The sequence below is a fragment of the Microtus pennsylvanicus genome, chromosome 1 (assembly GCF_037038515.1).
Source record: "Microtus pennsylvanicus isolate mMicPen1 chromosome 1, mMicPen1.hap1, whole genome shotgun sequence".
Lineage (NCBI taxonomy): Eukaryota > Metazoa > Chordata > Mammalia > Rodentia > Cricetidae > Microtus > Microtus pennsylvanicus.
Genome location: NC_134579.1, coordinates 95,727,408 through 95,745,286, shown reverse-complemented (window position 1 = coordinate 95,745,286; position 17,879 = coordinate 95,727,408). Strand labels below are relative to the sequence as shown.

The window sequence follows — 17,879 nt, the reverse complement described above, 5'->3', positions numbered from 1 at the left end:
TTCCATTTTTACGTGGCTTATTTTTCTTTATTTCTTTTAATCTATAACTATCTGTACTCTGTCTCTTTAAAGACTTTACCCTTTTTTTAAAACCATTAACTTTATTCTCTCTATATTTTTTTCTCTCTCCCGAGCCTACGTACATTCATCCAACAGTGTGGTCTTTTATGTCTGAATCTGTTTTATTGTGAATCTGTAACATTTTTTACTATCCAGGAGCATTTCTTAAAATGTTAAGCAGTTCTTAAAAACTTAAGTTGCACCATTTACAGGTAATAAGGTACTGCCTGTTTCCTGCCAAGTCTAAACCTTAACTGCGCTATTATTATGGTAATTATGGCAGTTCCTGCCTGAGGTCAGCACAGTTCAGCACGGAGCAGCCGCTACTGCCTCAGATCCTTTTGGTGCCCCTGAGCCACAGTTCCAGGCACACAGCAAGGCCACATTGGTGCCGCAGTCAGCAGTTTAATTTGAGACTGAGGCACAGAAACTCTTTTCATCCAAGTTACAGCCAAATCTGACAGGCAGAGCACTGCGCAGTCTGAAAACATGTCTCTGTATGGCAGCAGGAAAACGCCGTGCTCTTCCGCCTGTCTAAGCCTGATTCTGCAGTCTGCCCAGGTGCAGGCGGGGAGCACTGAGCCATCGGCACGGTCTCAGAGCACTCTCCTTCCGATCCCAAGTGGGAACACAAACATCCAGTCCCATAAAATCCATTGAAGTGCTTTAAAGCCAGAGTTCACGCTGGCAGCACAGCCCCAGGAAGCTGCGCTTTAAAATGACACAGCGTTTTTTCTGCTGCTGATGCCGAATCAGGAAATCTCTCTACAGAACGCCACCAACTAACAGTCAAAAGCTGTGTTAAACTGTTTTTTTCTCTGATTAAAATTAAGGTCTCTCAGGTTTTGCGTGGAGTTCATTAGCACGTTGGGCGCCACTCTGTTGTAATAGGAGCGGCGGGGCTGCATCCCAGGTACCCCGCCCACACGGCTAGCTTTACCTGAAATAATTACATGGAAACTGTATTCTTTTAAACATTGCCTGGCCCATTAGTTTTAGCCTCTTAACCCATTTTTAATAATCTATGTAGCACCATGAGGTGTGCTTACCAGGAAAGATCTTAACCTGCATCTGTCTGGAGTGGGAGAACCATGGCGACTCCTTGACTAAGCTTTTTTCTCCCAGCATTCTGTTCTGTTTACTCCGCCTACCTAATTTTATGTCCTATTAAAGGGCCAAGGCAGTCTCTTTATTTAACCAATGAAATTAACACAAGCCAGAAGACTCTCCCCCATCATACAGAGCTCTGCCTGCATGTATCCCTGCAGGCCAGAAGAGGACATCAAATCTCATTACAGATGGTTGTGAGTCACCATGTGGTTGCTGGGAATTGAACTCAGGACCTTTGGAAGAGCAGCCAGAGCTCTTAACCACTGAGCAATCTCTCCAACCCAGCCAGTGCTTTTTAAAGTGCTTTTAGGAATAATAATTTTTACATATGTGCATATGTCTATGCTTCTGTGAGTTTATGTGGATCACATGCATGCAGGTGCCAGAGGCCAGGGGGCATCATATCCCCTGGAAGCGGAGTTACAGGACGCTGTGAGACTCCACGAGGTGCTGGGACTGAATCAGTCCTCCACCCCTCCCCACACCTTTGTGGATTTTAAAGACAGTTCACTAGCCCAGGCTGGCTTTCACCTTGTGATCCTCCTGCCTCAACTTCTTGAATGCTGAGATTAAAGGTGCACACGGCAGTGCCCGGAGACTTACAAGCTTTGATTGGCAGTTGGACACTTTTTTTTGGAAAGCATTGCTGGGAGCATCTATGTCCTGGGATAGTTTCCTTCACCCTGCCTGCCCATGTATGACAAAGACATAATTCTTTTCTGGGCTGTTCTGTGACCCTTGGGGGCAGTCTGCATCCTGTGCTGGGTGTGGAACCTAATGGCAGCAGACAGAGAACAGCATCTCTGGGGTCTGTTTCCTGCCTAACGAGCAGCCCAGATTCACTGCACTGTGGGCTGGGCTTCTCTTGGCCCTGCTTTCTTAGCGGGTGTTAGGCTCAGGAAAAGTTCATTGAGGTCAGCTGAGGGCATAGTGGAGGGCTATGGCAGGAGGATTTAAAGTTTTAGGTTTGCCTGGGCTACAGAGTGAGTTTAGAGCAGCTTAGGCTACATACTAAGAACCTCTTTTAAATAAGTAAAAAGAGGGCTGGGGTGTGACTCAGTGGTAGAGTTCCTGCCCAGAATCCCCCAGTGAGGGGTTGGGGTGTGGCTCAGTGGTAGAGCCCCTGCCTAGAATCCCCCAGTGAGGGGATGGGGTGTGGCTCAGTGGTAGAGCATCTGCCTAGAATCCCCCAGTGAGGGGCTGGGGTGTGGCTCAGTGGTAGAGCATCTACCTAGAATCCCCCAGTGAGGGGCTGGGGTGTGGCTCAGTGGTAGAGCATCTGCCTAGAATCCCCCAGTGAGGGGCTTGGGTGTGGCTCAGTGGTAGAGCCCCTGCCTAGAATCCCCCAGTGAGGGGCTGGGGTGTGGCTCAGTGGTAGAGCCCCTGGCTAGAATCCCCCAGTGAGGGGCTGGGATGTGGTTCAGTGGTAGAGCACCTGCCTAGAATCCCCCAGTGAGGGGCTGGGATGTGGTTCAGTGGTAGAGCACCTGCCTAGAATCCCCCAGTGAGGGGCTGGGATGTGGTTCAGTGGTAGAGTATTTATGTAGCACATGCAGGGCCCAAAAGACACTGAAAAAATATTTGTAAGATAGTTTTAGTTACATCAAATATTCTGTCAAAATCAGTTTACTTCTTTTTAATAGCTTTGAGACCTTATTTAATTTAGCTTTGAAACATGGTCTCACTATGGTAACTTTGAAACATGGTAGCCCTGGCTGGCCTGGCTCACAGAGGTCTGCTTGCCTCCTGCGTAAAGGCTGTTGAGGGGCTCCCCTATATGCCTCTTTAGCAATGGCTCCCAGCCCCATCGACTTCTCTGCCCATCCACAGCAGACTTACTGGGGCAGCTCTTCTCTGTCTAGTGTCTGTTCCCCTCCCCCTTTGCCGTCACTCTCTTGACTTTTCTGGGCCTCACTGGCCTCCTGGGTCTCCCTCCTGCTGCCCTCGGTGGCTCAGACACCTTGCTCTGACTTGGACTCTCTGGCCAATGCAGAGCCATTGTCCTCCTAACACTGTAATTACAACCTCAGGTCACTCTTGCTGTTTTAGGTAACTTGTTCCAAGGGCCTAGGGACCTGGATGTGGGCTTTTTGGGGTAACTGTTCAGCTGCCTGTTCCCTGCTGGGTTCTTGTTTCCTGTGTGTGTGTGTGTCTGTAAGTGCGTGCATGCGTGTGTGTGTGTAGAACAGAGAGAGGTCAGTCTTGGTTAGGTCTTCACTTACTGAAAACCTGTGTTTTTTTTTTTTTTTTTTTTTTTTTGAGACAGGTCCCTCACTGCCATGGGACGCACTGATCTGGCCAGGCTGGCTGACCAGTGAACCCCAGGGACCCACCTGTCTCTGCCTCCCCAGTGCTGGGATCACAACAAGTCACTGGGACTTCTTACATGGGTTCTGGGGATCAGACTCAGGCTCTCATGTTTGTGTGACAAGCACTTTACTGAGATGAGGAAATCACGTTACTGGGCCATGTCCCCAGCTCCACTGTCCTTTCAGCCTCTCCACAGGGACTCTGTCCACATCAACTCTTATGACCCAGGAGACAGGGACCCAGGAAGTGACTGGCATTGGGGATCCCTGGCCTGTCTTTCAGGTTGGGCCCATGGTTCTCAGCTGTCATATCTCTGGTCTGGGTTCTGGGTCTCCCCAGGATGTAGCTTGTCAATATCCAGCTTTGAGAGGGTTGGTCCCAGACCAAGAGACAGATGGGAGGTTCTTCTGCCCACCCTGACCCCTGCCTTCTTCCTGCAGATGGCATCCTGTCCTTCTTGAAGAACAACAAGCCAGGGGACGCACTGTGCGTGTTGGGTCTCACGCTGGCTGACTTGTACCCCCATGATGCCTGGACCTTCACCTTTGGCAGGTTCCTTCCGGGCCATGGTGAGTGGAGGCCTTAGCAACTGTTACTCAGGAGGCAGAGTGGTGTGGTCCCAAGGTGCTCCAGTGCTGGGCATGGTGTACCAGTGCCGGGCATGGTGAACCAGTGCCGGGCATGGTGAACATGTTTCCACCCCCTCAGGGTGGTGTGTGTGCACCAACTCAAGGCTATGTTCTCACTGGGCCTGGGCGAGGGGCTGGTCCCCAGAGTTGACTGCACAGGGCAGGACTGGAGGATGAGTTTCTTGTCAAGCTGTCCTGGCTTCAGGGAATGCTGGGATGGTTCTGCCCTGGGTCCCTTGAGTCATGGCTGTTTCTTCTTTCGGCCTCTCCCCAGAAGTGGGTGTGTGCAGCTTCGCTCGATTCTATGGGGAGTTTCTGCAGGCCGGGCCCAGTGTTCCTGACCCAGCTCTGCTGGAGGCAGCTGCAGATGGCCCTGAGACACTGCCACACGAGGGAGGCCGGACCATATGCTTCAGTGCTCTGGGCATGGTTCAGTGCTGTAAGGTGAGCACGGGGTTGGGGGGCGGCATGGGACGTGGGAGAGGGCGGATCAGAGACACGAGCCCCGGCACAGTCAGTGCTAAAAGGAGGATGGCCCCTGTCGTTGTTCATTAAATACAGCAGCTGCCCCTTAAGCAAATGCTGTCTTCAACCCCACAGTACCAGCAGCCAGCCAGCCAGGTGGGAATTCGGGTCTATCACATGACTACTAAAGGGAACTTTGTCTAGATCTCTATCCCTCTACAGAACTCAGAATCCAGAGGTTGAGGTGAAATTCTGCTCGCTCAGAGAGGCTAAACAGCAAGCAGCTAACCTCTTCTTCTTGTTCATGTCTCCCAAAAGCCAGGCATCCTTCTGTTCAGCCCCCACTTTAGAACCACAGATATACATATGGTTCCTCCCTACCACTTCCTGCCAGCTAGTTGCTGACTCAGCCTCCTGACCCCAGGTTAATTTTATTTAATGAAACATATGTAATATGTCTTTGCATTGTTAACAAAGCAGCAGAAAAAAGTAACACATTAAAATAATATTCCACGATATTTCCCCTTTTTTCTCTGAACAAAAATTAAAGGTTTTGACTTTAACATAGTAAAATATATGTTTTTATATTCAATAAAAATAGTTATCAAGAATTTACAATATTTGGTCCATTTGCATTTAGCAAATTCAGAGAAAACACTCCACTATCCATCCCATCTTAGTGACTCCAAAGTTTTTTGTTTTTGTTTGTTTGTTTTTTTGAGACAGTGTTTCTCTTTAGCTTTGGAGCCTGTCCTTGAACTAGCGCTTGTAGACCAGGCTGGCCTTGAACTCACAGACCTGCCTCTGCTTCCCAAGAGCTGGCATTAAAGGTATGCGCCACCACCATCTAACTGACTCCCAAGTTTTATACCTAATTTACTTTCTTTCATAATTAAAGAAAACTGCAACTATAACTGTCTAGTCTTCAACTCCATCCAAGGCCCCAGGAGAATATAAATATTACCTGAGTAAACAGGAAGTGCATTGCAAGCAGCTTCCAAGACTTTAGAAACGACAGAGACATCTGACAGTCACCCAGAGTTCCTCTGCAACACTGAGGCATCTGTCTTCAGCCTACAGGCCTAGAGTACCTGACAGACTTTTCAGTGAAGCTGGAAATGTGAAGGACTCTCCTGCCTTGTTTTTGGCAAAGTTCAGCAGTTACTTTCCTGTGGGTTGTGCGTGTCCAGTCTGCACAGCATACAGTCAAGCAGTCAAGCCAAAAATCAGTTTCTTGCCCAAATGGCTAATCTTGCCACAGTGAAAGCAAACTCTTCTGGAGTTTCTTTGATGCCCATCGTCCTTTTATAAAGTAATTTTGTTGGGGCTGGAGAAATGGCTCAGCGGTTAGGAGCACTGGCTGTTTTTTCAGAGGTCCAGAGTTCAATTCCCAGCAACCATATAGTGGCTCACAACCATCTGTAATGAGATCTGGTGCCCTCTTCTGGTCTGTAGGCAAAGAGGCAGACAGAACGCTGTATACATAAATAAATAAATCTTTTTAAAAAATATAGTAAATTGGTGCTGCCAGGAGCAGATGTGTCTCGTCATGAATAGCCCTAAGTTAACAAAACATTTTAAATGTCATATTCTATATGTCTTTGAAGTGTTTGAAGACCATTTATTTATCTAAAATATATCTGTAAGATCTAGAAAACACACCTAACATATCTACAAAGTTGATTGTTATAAATAACTGCTAACCTGTCATTCTTGATTATTCCAAATAGTTTATAATAGCTTTCAAAAACTAAAACTTTATAGTTTTAAGAGAACTGCATAGGTACAATAATTTAAACAAGAGTAGGAACATACATACAGTGTAACAAAAATAACTTTAAATTTGCATCAATATACTATATTTCCCTAAATGATAAACATCCATAACCCACCAAATAACCAAAAGCCTCCCATACCCCTTTTGGGAATCTGGGTGTTGTGTTCACCAAACTGCTTCCTGTTGTCTGCGGGTGGAAGGCATCTTTAGGGCTTATGAGAAAATCTGAGATACTGGCCAAGTCCTGGGATGACCAGTAGTAACCTTTGTTGATATATGTCATCTGTCAAGATTCAGGAGGTCTTCCCTGACAAAGCCATATTAACCTGGAAGGAATCTACAGCACCCTATTTCCTATGGAAACAAAAGCCAAACCTCTCTTCCAATCATTTTTTTATTTCCATTTGACAAATACATTTTTGACTTTCATTTTAAAGTTAAGGCATTCCTAAAATATGTAGGCTGGTTTATTTCAAAAGTTCCTTTCAGGGGCTGGAGAGATGGCTCAGTGGTTAAGAGCATTGCCTGCTCTTCCAGAGGTCCTGAGTTCAATTCCCGGCAACCACATGGTGGCTCACAACCGTCTGGAATGAGGTCTGGTGCCCTCTTCTGGCCTGCAGACATACACACAGACAGAATATTGTATACATAATAAATAAATAAATATTAAAAAAAAGAGAAAAGTTCCTTTCAATCCCATGTCTCTTAGCAGCTGGCCTGTGCTTATCAGCAATCAAAAAATTCCAAGTCCATACAAGAGCATACATCTTTATGTGGCTTTTCTCTTTGTCTGTCTCTTTAAAGACTTTATTATTTTTATTCTATGGCTGTCTATACCCATTTTCTTTTCTTAAGCCCACGCAGATTGTAAGACACGCTGGGACCTGTTGTCAGGGTTTTCAGTCTGAGCCTCTTTCATTACACATCATTTAGCCTTTCACCTCCTGAGCCTTTAAACTGATCAGCGGTGTGGACCTCCGCTGGCTTCTCCTGCTTCTCTGGTCCTGAAAGTCAAGCATTAAGCTTGTGCCCAGTGCGAGCTGTGTTTCTGGAGCTGCCGTCAACCTTCCTAGCTGGAGGAACTTGATGCTTGCCTGCTGTGGCTTTGTTTGTTTGTTTGTTTGTTTTTTTGGTTTTTCGAGACAGGGTTTCTCTGTGGCTTTGGAGCCTGTCCTGGAACTAGCTCTGTAGACCAGGCTGGTCTCGAACTCACAGAGATCCGCCTGCCTCTGCCTCCCGAGTGCTGGGATTAAAGGCGTGCGCCACCACTGCCCGGCGGCTTTGTTTTTTTTTTTTTCCCCAAGATAGGGTTTCTCTGGCTGTCCTAGAACTCACTTTGTAGACCAAGCTGGCTTCAAACTCAAAGAGATCCACCTGCCTTTGCCTCCCGAATGCTAGGATTAAAGGCATGTGCCACTACCGCCTGGCAAGGCAGGAACTTTAAAAAGAGCCGTGAAATTTGAGCCTTATGTTGTAAGCCAAAATGTTATTTTATTTTTTTTAAATTCTTTTACTCTTTTGGAGGTCCACCACTCAGCTCTCATATAAATCACTCACAAAGTAATTCTTTCTTATAAATGCCCAGCCTTAGCTTGGCTTATTTCTAGCCAGCTTTTCTTCAATTATGCCATTTGCATTTTGCCTCTGGGCTTTTTTTCTGTTCTTTCTTCTTCCTCAGTGGCTGGGTGCCTGGGTGGTTGTCCTCCTCTCCTTGATCTTGCTCCTCCTCCTATGTATTCTCTCTGCCTGCCAGCCCCACCCACCCTTTCCTGCGCTCTTGACTGTCCAGCGCTGTATTGATCGGGTGTTTTAGACAGGCACAGTAACACAGCCAGATGCGGGCTCCTGCAGGGAGAGAGACTGGCTGTCCCCACTGTAGTGTTACCATGCCAGGCAGGGCTCTTTCTCCTTTCCCTGAAGGGGCAGTCTTGAAGCTTCTTCCCCGATGGCGTTGGCAGCGAGTGTTTCTTCTGGCGTGGATATATCCAGCGGCAGCGCCTCACGCCTCTTTTTGAATACAGGTATTTCAATTTTCTCTTCGACTTCGGCTTTAATTCATCTAATTTAGCTCTCAGTTTCATATCGCACTTCCTGAAAGCCGTAGGCGTCTTTCATTTGCGAACTGTTTCTGCCCAGTACCTAGGGCCCCCTGGCTCTCAAACAATAACTCTGTATGGGCAGTGCGCCCTTTGGGCCTTCGTTTCTCATTTATCAAGCTTTAACTGAATTAAATATAATAGGTGCTGTCTTCTCCAGCACAAGGGTGGGCAGACGTGGAAGGCTTCGATTCTGTACTTCCATGTAAATTCTGAGATTTCTCCAGATTGCTGATTTCACGTAAAGGTGTTTTATTATTTCATCGTTCTGTTCCAACATGGCAAACAGCCGTTCCTGCTGCTCAGATTCGGTTTGCGATCCCCTCATCCTCAGAAGCGGGAAGGCTTGTGTAGTGGGAGCTGTGGGGCTGCATTCTGCCACCCAGCTCCTGCCACTGGCTAGCTTATGCCCGAAATAACAACACACAAACTGTATTCATTTAAACACTGCTTGGCCCATTTCTATCTAGCCTCTTCTAGGCTAACTCTCGCACCTGGACTAGCCCATGTCTAATATTCTATGTAGCACAGCTAGGTGCGCTTACCGGGAAGATTCTAGCCTACGTGCCCAGGAGCCGGAGGAGCATGGTGTCTCTCAGAGGCGTCTGCCCCCGAGAGGAGAGCTGTCGAGTCTGAGCTCACTTCCTCTTCCTCCCAGCATTCTGTTCTGTTTACTCCTTCCACCTATGTTTTAACCTATGAGGGCCAAGCAGTTTCTTTATTGCTTAACCAATGAAATCAACAGATTGATATATGACACTCCCACATCAGGCTTGGAACTTCATTTGTCCTTCTGCTCTCTGGTGAATGTATTTGGCTACTTCAGTGACTGATATTTGACTTTTGCTGAGCTGAGCTGAAGTGTGCGGCCCAGCTGCTCCTGAAGATCTTGAGTTTCTCTGTGAGCTTTCTCTGAGGCTATGGGAGGACCCCGCTTCCTTCTCTCGCTCCTTTTTCTTAAAGCCGGTCTACCTGGGACATTAAGGAAGCATCAAAACATTCTAGTTCCTCTTGTGTGTACTGCAGTTCTTACACACACACACACACACACACACACACACACACACACACACACACACGTTTTTTCGAGATAGGGTTTCTCTGTTGTAGCTTTGGAAACTGCCCTGGAACTTGCTTTTAGACCATGCTGGTCTCGAATTCACAGAGATCCGCCTGCCTCTGCCTCCTCTGAGTGCTAGGGTTAAAGGCGTGCGCCACCAACGCCCATTTTGTTCGCCCCTTCCTTGGGAGCCGTCTTCACTCCTTCCTTTTCAGTTAGCTCAGTCCGAAGAGCCAACGCCTCCGAGGACATGCTACTGAGCATGCGCCGCTCAGTCATTAGCTGGAGCTCTTCTAATTTATTTGTGAGCGAGAACTTCCTCCTGATGGTCCAGCTTCTGCTTCAGCAACTTCTCGCTTAACCTGGCTTCATCTAATTCCACTTTCAGTTTTTCTAAGTTACTTTACAGGTCACTGACTTCCTGCCTGTGGCTTCCGTGCCGTTGTGTTTCTTACTGCTCCAGCGGCATTTTCTGCTGGACTTTCCGTGCTTCACATTCTAACACCCGACTCTTGAGTTCAGCTTCTCTGTGACGGGCATGCTTCTCTTGGTGATAACTCTCCGTCGTGCTCATCATTTCTTCATGACATTTATCCAGTCGATTCCACCGTCCAGTTTGCCGCTCCTAGAGCTGCAAGCTGTACCGTGCAGCTTTCCCTTGCTCCGTTTCACTCCGGGCTTGTTTCAAAGCTGTCGCTCTGCCCAGCTGTTCAGCTCTTTACTGGGCCAATCAGACAAAGTAACACGGCTTCCACAGAGTTAAACAAACACAACATAAAAGAACGCAACACATCTTTGCATCCTTAAGACAAATGTTCCACAGCATAGACAAATGTAAAACATCTTAAAATAATATTCCACAACAGTCCCTCACTTTCCAGAGTGAGTAAATCAAGGTTGCAAGACCGCCCGAGTGTTCAAGGCCACACAGCCAGGAACCTACAGGGTCCTGGGCTGGTCCCTGAGCTTGTCCCTGGGCTGGCCGGCTTCAAAGCCTCCTCAAGCTGTGTGCTTCTTAGAGCCACTAAGGAGGATGCTGCGAGGGCAATGGGCATCCTGCCCAGGGAATCTTCATTACCCAAGGTGTTGGACATCTAGGGGTGGTCAAGCTGGCTCAGGGGTCCCTGGGTGGGGGTTACAGGGTGCTGAGACTGTGAGGCAAGGTCGTGGTGTCATTTCCCCTCAGGTTACCTGCCATGAGCTGTGCCACCTCCTGGGCCTAGGGAGCTGTCGTTGGCTCCGCTGCCTCCTGCAAGGGGCACTTAGCCTGGATGAGGCCATAAGGCGTCCCCTAGACCTCTGTCCCATCTGCCTGCGGAAACTGCAACACCTCCTGGGCTTCAGGCTCCTGGAGAGGTACAAGGTGAGTGTGTAGGGCGAGGGCGGTCACCCAGAGGCAGTGGGACAGGGCAGGGTGCAAAACCTGGATGTGTTTGGGGGACATGGATGCACCATCACTCCCAGGCAGGGGGCTGTGGGTCTTGCTGGCAGATGACAGCTGGTGTCAGTGACATCAGGCTGCAGTGGGTGGAGGAGGGCAAGTGCAGATGGTCCCCCAAGAAGCTCTGTACTTACAGAGCTCAGATGAGAGCCCTCTTCCCCACATCTTCCCCATGTCCTCTTTCCCCTTCCTTGATCCTTGGTGGACACTGGGGATCCTGTACCCAGACGCAGTGCAGCCCCTGGGAGAAAGGGGAAGCGCACCAAGCTGGTGTCCAGAAGGGCAGCCAAGCCAAAGATGCCTTTTTGGCTGAGCTGGTGTGGGGATGCTGCCCTCTGCTGTCAGCATGTAATATTGCTATAAGCCTCCCCCCTCCCATCCCTGTGAAAAGGCTTGTTTGCAAACTAGGACACTTGGCTCAGGGTTCCGAGATCAAAGGCGGCTTTTTTTTTTTTAAAGTCTACCTTTGGTTAAAATCAAGGTAAAGTTTTCAGTGCAGGGAGGAGATATTTCTGTCTGTGTAATAACTGGCTGTATTCAGCACCTAGGCTCAGCTTACTCGGTGTGGGAAGGTGTGGGAAGCCTCCCTCCCCTCAAGTTTTTCTCTTTTTTAATTTTTATAAAGATTGACTTAGTTTGGGTGTGATGGTGCATGTCTTTAATGCCAGCACTCAGGAGGCTGAGGCAGATGAATCTCTGTGAGCTTGAGGCCAGCCTGGTCTACAAAGTGAGTTCCAGAACAGCTAGAGCTACACAGAGGAAGCTCATCTTGGAACCTTCCCTCCCTCACCAAAAAAGTTGGGTGTGGTGGCATGCATTAGCAACCCTAGTGCTGGGGAGGCAGAGACGGTGGGCCCCTGAAGCTCGCGGCCTAGCCTGTCTAACCGTGGAGAGCTCTAGGTACAGTGAGAGCCTGTCTCAAATCACAAGGTGCCAAAAGAGGGTGCTTGGTGCTGACCTCTGGCCTCCACATGCACGTGTGTGCCCCCCCCCGCACATCTGCGCACACACATAAACACAGAAACACTTGCACAGACACACAAAGTTCAGATTGACTATAATCTTCATGTAATTTATCCCTGAGCAATGGTTGGTTCGCCGCTAGCTTTCTGAGTGCCTGTGAAAGGTGCATTCTGGGAGCTGGGGAGGTCCAGCGTGGCTGCGGGCTGGACTCCAGTCGTCAGATAGGCCCAGCTCAAGGGCCCTTGTGGCTCCAGCCTCCTGTTGGCCCTGGGATGATTCCTTGCAGCTCCCTGGCTAACCAGCAACCTCAGTTTATGTCTCTACCCACAGAGACTCCAGACTTGGACCCGAGTGACAGCGGAGATGTGGTCTGGACAAGAGACTGGGGAACCATCTGTGTCAGAGGAAACCCTGCCCTTCAGTGCTGACTCAGGCGTGGGCTGTGAGAGTGACACAGAGCCTGTGACCAGCCCATCTGAGCCTGTCACCCCTGACGCGTGGAGTCATGCCTTCCCCGATGGGCCTGAACCAGGGTCTGAGGATGGGCTGAGCTCTCTGGTGGCCTCAGAAGTGTTGCTGAAACTCGGGGGCCCCGTGGAGGCCATTGAGGAGTATGGACGGTGGCTGGAGGCATGCATCCAGGCCCTGGAGAGGGAAGTGGCTGAAGAGGAGTTGGTGCAGGTCGATGCAGCTGTGGACGCCCTAGGCCGGTGGGAGATGTTCACAGGGCAGCTCCCCGTCACCAGGCAGCACCTGCCCTGTGCCAAGGATAATGTGGGGCTGCGCAGGGTCCTGGGGGACAAGTTCTTTTCCCTGAGGCGGCGGCTGAGCTCTCGAAGACTTGCCAAGGCCAGTTCTTCCCACTGCCGCTGGGGGGCGGAGAATTAATGCAGCGAGAGGGACCATCTGAAACAGTGAAGTCAGCTCCTGGGATTTTTTCCTGAAGATACCAACCAACCATGCCTGCCCAGTGACTGAGGGTACTCTGGTATCTTTAGGATTAAAAGAAATGTCCCCAGAAGCTGAGGAAATGCTTCTTGGGTGCTTGACCACAGGGTCCCCATGTTATGGGGCCTACAGCTATGGCCGAGAGGCTTGCTTCCTACCTACAGGAGGGGGCTTTGGTCTGTCAAATTAATCATAGCTGGAGCTCTGGACTACCCTGGAGCATGGATTTCATAGCTATGTGTGTTTTTGTCACTGTGTGTCTGTGCACGAGTGCAGCTGCCCTCAGAGGCCAGAAGAGGGCGCCAGAATCCCTGGTTGCCATTACAGGAAGTTGTGAGCCTATGTGGGAGCTTGAATTGAACTCAGGCCCTCTGCAAGTACAGTGCACACCTTTAATGTCTGAGCCCTCTATCTCTCCAGCACTGTGTCTTGGCAGCCTCATGTCACTCACATGGGGTGCTTTCTGCTCCTCAAGGCTGGCTCAGCTCTTTGTGGAGCTCCTGGAGAAATCTGTGCCCTGTCAGGTTGACCATTTCTCCGGACAGAAGTGGTGTGATGGGGTGACTATGAACAGGTTCATGGGGTTGGATATGGAAGGCAGAGAGATCCTTTCTCCAACCCTGAGGCTGCTGCTTGTACTGTTGCTACCAGTTAGGCCAGTGTGGTGGTGGGGGCTTGCCCTTCTGTCTTTGATGGCATTTTTCCTGTCGCAGTCCATAAACTCCTGATGGAAGAACGGTGTTAAAATTATTCATCCACAGCTGTGTTTTTCTCCTTTGTTTCTGTGTCTTGTATTGTTGAAGCTCTGACACACACACACACACACACACACACACACACACACACACACACTTCATTGTTCTCCAGTGTCCCAGCTGGCTAACAATGCCAGTCTCACTGTCCCCATTGTCCAGGGAGGGAGGAGCATAGGGGTCTTGGCGAGTCAAGGGGAGCATGTGCATCTTGTAGGTGAGTGGCTGTGTTGGATCTCTAAAAGAGGGAAGGTTTGTTAGGGTCCACAGTTCCCGAGGTCACATCTGAGATGGGTTGGCTCTGTGGCTTTTAGGCTGTGGTGACATAGAACATCACAGTGGGGGAGAGCGTGTGGAGAGATGCTCACCTTACAGAGGCCAGGAAGCAAAGCAGAAGGGGGCCATTGAACTGTCTACCCTTTAAGGAAACATTCCCACTGATCCCTTCCTGCTGAGCTCTGTCTCCTATCACTACCCCACCCCTCATGTTTTGTGTGTGTGTGTGTGTTTTTTTTCCCCCTTTTTGGGATAAGGTCTCAGTAGCCCAAGCTGGTCTCTCTCTATGTAGTCAAGTTTCACCTCATGGCCCGGGCATGAGCAGGGAGGGGCTGTTGTCCTGGAATACTGTCCCTAGGACACAGACCTTTGTGGATAAGAAGACCCTCCAAAGTGCTTAAAAACACAGACATGCAGTGGGTTAGCTGGGGAGCTGGGTAAAGCTAAAAGTTCAAACTTAGATCCTGCTGAGGTCGAAGGGGATGCTAGAACATTCCTGGGATGTGTTCACATGCAGGAGGTCTGTGAACAGTGCCACGGTGAGCCACTCTGTGGATCCAACAGGCAGAGATAGCCAGGGTTTGGAGGGACAGGCAGCTGTGCCCAAGTCTTCCTGGGAAGGACAGGAAAGGTCTTGAAAAAGATCGTGCGCATGTTCAGGCCAGAGGTCAATCTTTTTTGAGACTGGGTTTCTCTACACAGCCTTGGCTCTCCCGGAACTCACTCAGTAGACCAGTTTTTTTTTTATTTTAAAGATTTATTATGTGTACAGTGTTCTGCCTGAATGGCAGAAGAGGGCACCAGATCTCATTATAGATGGTTGTGAGCCACCATGTAGTTGCTGGAAATTGAACTCAGGACTTCTGGAAGAGCAGCCAGTGTTCTTAACCTCTGAGCCATCTAGCACCCCAGTCTGGGGTCTAATTCACAGAAATCCACCTGCCTCTCTCCTCAGTGCGGAAATTAAAGGCTTGCGCCACTAGGTCTGGCCCATCTTGCTATTTTAAAAATATTTTTATTAATTGAGAATGTCTTATCTTGCTTTTTTGAGACAGGGTTTCTCACTAGCTTGGAACTTGCCATGCAGACCTGACTGACGCCAGTTAGCCCTTACAGAGCTGCCTGTCTCCACCTCTCCAGAGCTGGGATCATGTACCACCATGCCCAGCTTTGTTTCTCGGTTCCTGGGGATCAAACTCAGGTCCTAAGCACCTTTGCTGGCTGAGGTGGTATTTTTTTATCCCCTCAGGCTGAACCTCGCCATCTTGCTCAGCCTCCCACGTATGCCTTGCTGTGCCTCTAAGTGCAGGAAAATTGTTGTGTCCGCTAGCTCACTTCCCTTATTAAAATCTTGGCGTATGTGAACAGGCAGATGAAGGCACACATGTCGTGGCATGCACGCGGAGGTCAGAAGAAAACTTTCAGAAGTAGGTTCACCCTGTGGGTACTGGGGATTGAACTCAGGTCATCAGGCTTGTGTGGCAAGCGCTTTTCAACCATCTTGCCACGCCAGCCTCCCACCATGCCACTCCTATTTCATGGCTCCAGAACCAGAAGTGGTCCGGAACCACGTGAGGCTCAGCAACATAGAGCTGAGTGAAATTTAGGCTGTTGGCCCTGCACGAGTCCTCTGCCTTCGTCCACTGTGTTCTTTGAACTCTGTGAGAAATTAGGTAGAATAAAGAGCTGCACAGATGGCTGAGGACCTGCACCCTGACTCTCAGGCATTCCCCACTCAGCTCTGTTAAAGCTTCTGAAAGTTTCCACACATTTACCTCCATAGGGTGGGAAGATGGAGGTACACTAAGCAGAACAAAAATCAGGCCAGTGAGATGGCTCAGTGGGTAGTGTGAGCCTGCCAACCTGCGTTTGATCTTCTGTGTAAATGTGGAAGGAAAGAATTGATTCCCCAAAGTTGCCCTCTGACCTCCACACACATGCCGTGGCATACTTGCACACACATGCAATAATAAAAATAATACTAATAAAACAAAGACCCCTGGGGACCCAATCCCTCTGCAGCCTGAAGCAGGGGGCCTGTAACCTGCCAACTATCACAGGGAACACGGTATGCTGGGTGGGGCTGAACCCACAGTGACCCCCAGATGTTTCTTGGAAACTGCCTTTTAAAACAAGCCTCTCGACTTAAAGCTTGTTTTCATTTGCCTCTTACCCAAGGAGCAGAGCTCAAAAATAAACCTGAGTTATTTTGGGCTCCAGCAGGCAATGAGCGGTGATGCTGGGGAACGCTGAGCCAGGAAGGGCTCCAGCCACTGCCCACTGATCCTTTGCATTTCTTGCAGCAGACTTCAGAAGCTGGGTTCTTGGGCTGGGGATGTTGCTCAGGTGGTGGAGTACGTGCTTAGCATTCAGGAGGCTCTGGGTTCCACTGTCAGTGCTGGGTTATATAAACCAGGCCTGGTGGTACCCAGCTATAATCCCAGCTCAGCACTCAGGAGATGGAGGCAAAAGGACTAGCAGAAGATCAAGGTCATTCTTAGCTACTCAGCAACGAGCAATTAGAGGTCACTGTGGTATACACGGGATCCTATCTACTCAAGCATGAGGACCTGAGTTCAAATCCCAAGAGCCCACATAAAAAGCCATGCATGGTCAGGAATACCCGTGAACCTAGCGCTGTGGAGTGGGGGAAAGGGGGGAGACAGGAGGCTCACTGGGTTTTGCTGGGTGCTAGGTAAGATCCAGGTTCAATAGAGACCCTATCTCCAAACAGATTGCCAACAGACCAAATTTATCTAGACATTCTATTGAGACTTCCCAAGTTGAGTCTAGATTTGAGTAGTAGATAGTTAAAACTAACTGCCATACCAAGGACTGAATAAAAAGGAGAAAGCCAGTGACCTGGACCCTCAGTCCCATGAACAGCTCTGCCAAGACTGTGAATGGTTGGGACCATGTTCCTTTGGGTAGGTCACACAATAAAGGTGACAAGGTGACGGTTGGAACAACCCTCTTTTATTCAGCTCACCAGTGCTGGGGCTAGAAAAGGAAGCCCCTAACTATCATGCTTCCCGGCATTGCTATGGTACTCCCTAGCAGAGGCTGGAGTCTCCACTACCACAAGCTCACTCAGCACTTTGGTTGGTTCTTGGTGCTTCTGTGAAGCGAGCCACCCACTCAAAGCTTTGTTACTTAGTGTGGGGTACACATGTCCATGTGCATGAGCAGAGGCCAGAGGATGTCCAGTGCCCTGCCTTACCACTCTCACTCACCGCAAGGTCTTGCTAGGAGCAGTGCTGGTGGCCAGCAAGCACCTGTCCCAGTCCTCCACAGTGCTAGGGGTGTAGGTGACATTTTATGTGGGTGCTCTGGATTTGAACTCCGGTCCTGTTGCTCTTAAGAGCCATCTCCCTGGCCCCTTTGGAGTTGGTGTCTTGCATGCCAGGCTGTGACTGTGTAAGCAGCAGTAGATGGCCTTGAACTCCTGCTTCTTCTGCCTCCACCTTCCAAGGTGTGTTGACACAGTACCTGGATAAGGGTACATTTTAATGTACAAACCACATCAAATCACATGTGTTTGGGGGCTTTCATTTGAAAATGGCATTTACGATGGCTCAGGCACACGGAACTGAAATTTGAAGTAGTGAATCTTCAAGTGAGGAAGGCTGTGCTTTTGAGATGGAAAAAGGAGAAAGTGAGCGTAGCTTTGCTTTGAGCCACGGTAACCAAGGACTCCTTCTGACCAACATCCAGAGGTATGAAGTAGAGGGCAGCTGGCCCTGAGCCACTACTGCCCTAGTGGAGCCCTAACAAACCATAACCAGTTCAGCCCCAGAGCTGGCCAGTCACAACCCATCGGCTTGCTTGTTATTACTTTTGTGTGTGGATGTGCATGTGGAGGTCATCCTTGGGGCTGTCCACCATGCTTACTGAGACAAGGTGTCTTACTGGGACCCGAGGCTTACTGGGTCTCTGTCCCTGCTTCCCCAGGGCTGGGGTTACAGATGCACACACCACTCATGGCTTTTCAT

The 17,879-nt window shown here is 49.3% G+C and overlaps 1 protein-coding gene and 2 pseudogenes across 6 annotated transcripts in view; 1 reads left to right on the top strand and 2 right to left on the bottom strand.

The window, feature by feature from the left end:
- Amz1 (archaelysin family metallopeptidase 1) overlaps window positions 1-13,618 on the top strand; it is a 36,407-nt gene extending 22,789 nt beyond the window's left edge. For all 6 annotated transcript variants that reach the window (XM_075974334.1, XM_075974379.1, XM_075974344.1 and 3 more), the window contains 4 exons: window positions 3,921-4,049; window positions 4,384-4,553; window positions 10,694-10,870; window positions 12,242-13,618. In XM_075974334.1, coding sequence (XP_075830449.1) covers window positions 3,921-4,049; window positions 4,384-4,553; window positions 10,694-10,870; window positions 12,242-12,799 — 1,034 coding nt within the window. In that variant the 3' untranslated portion in view covers window positions 12,800-13,618. The remainder of the gene's footprint in view (window positions 1-3,920; window positions 4,050-4,383; window positions 4,554-10,693; window positions 10,871-12,241) is intronic.
- Window positions 8,208-8,796, bottom strand: LOC142837184 (protein Spindly pseudogene; annotated as a pseudogene).
- LOC142837173 (protein Spindly pseudogene) lies at window positions 9,229-10,601 on the bottom strand (annotated as a pseudogene).
- Window positions 13,619-17,879: the final 4,261 nt, after the last annotated feature.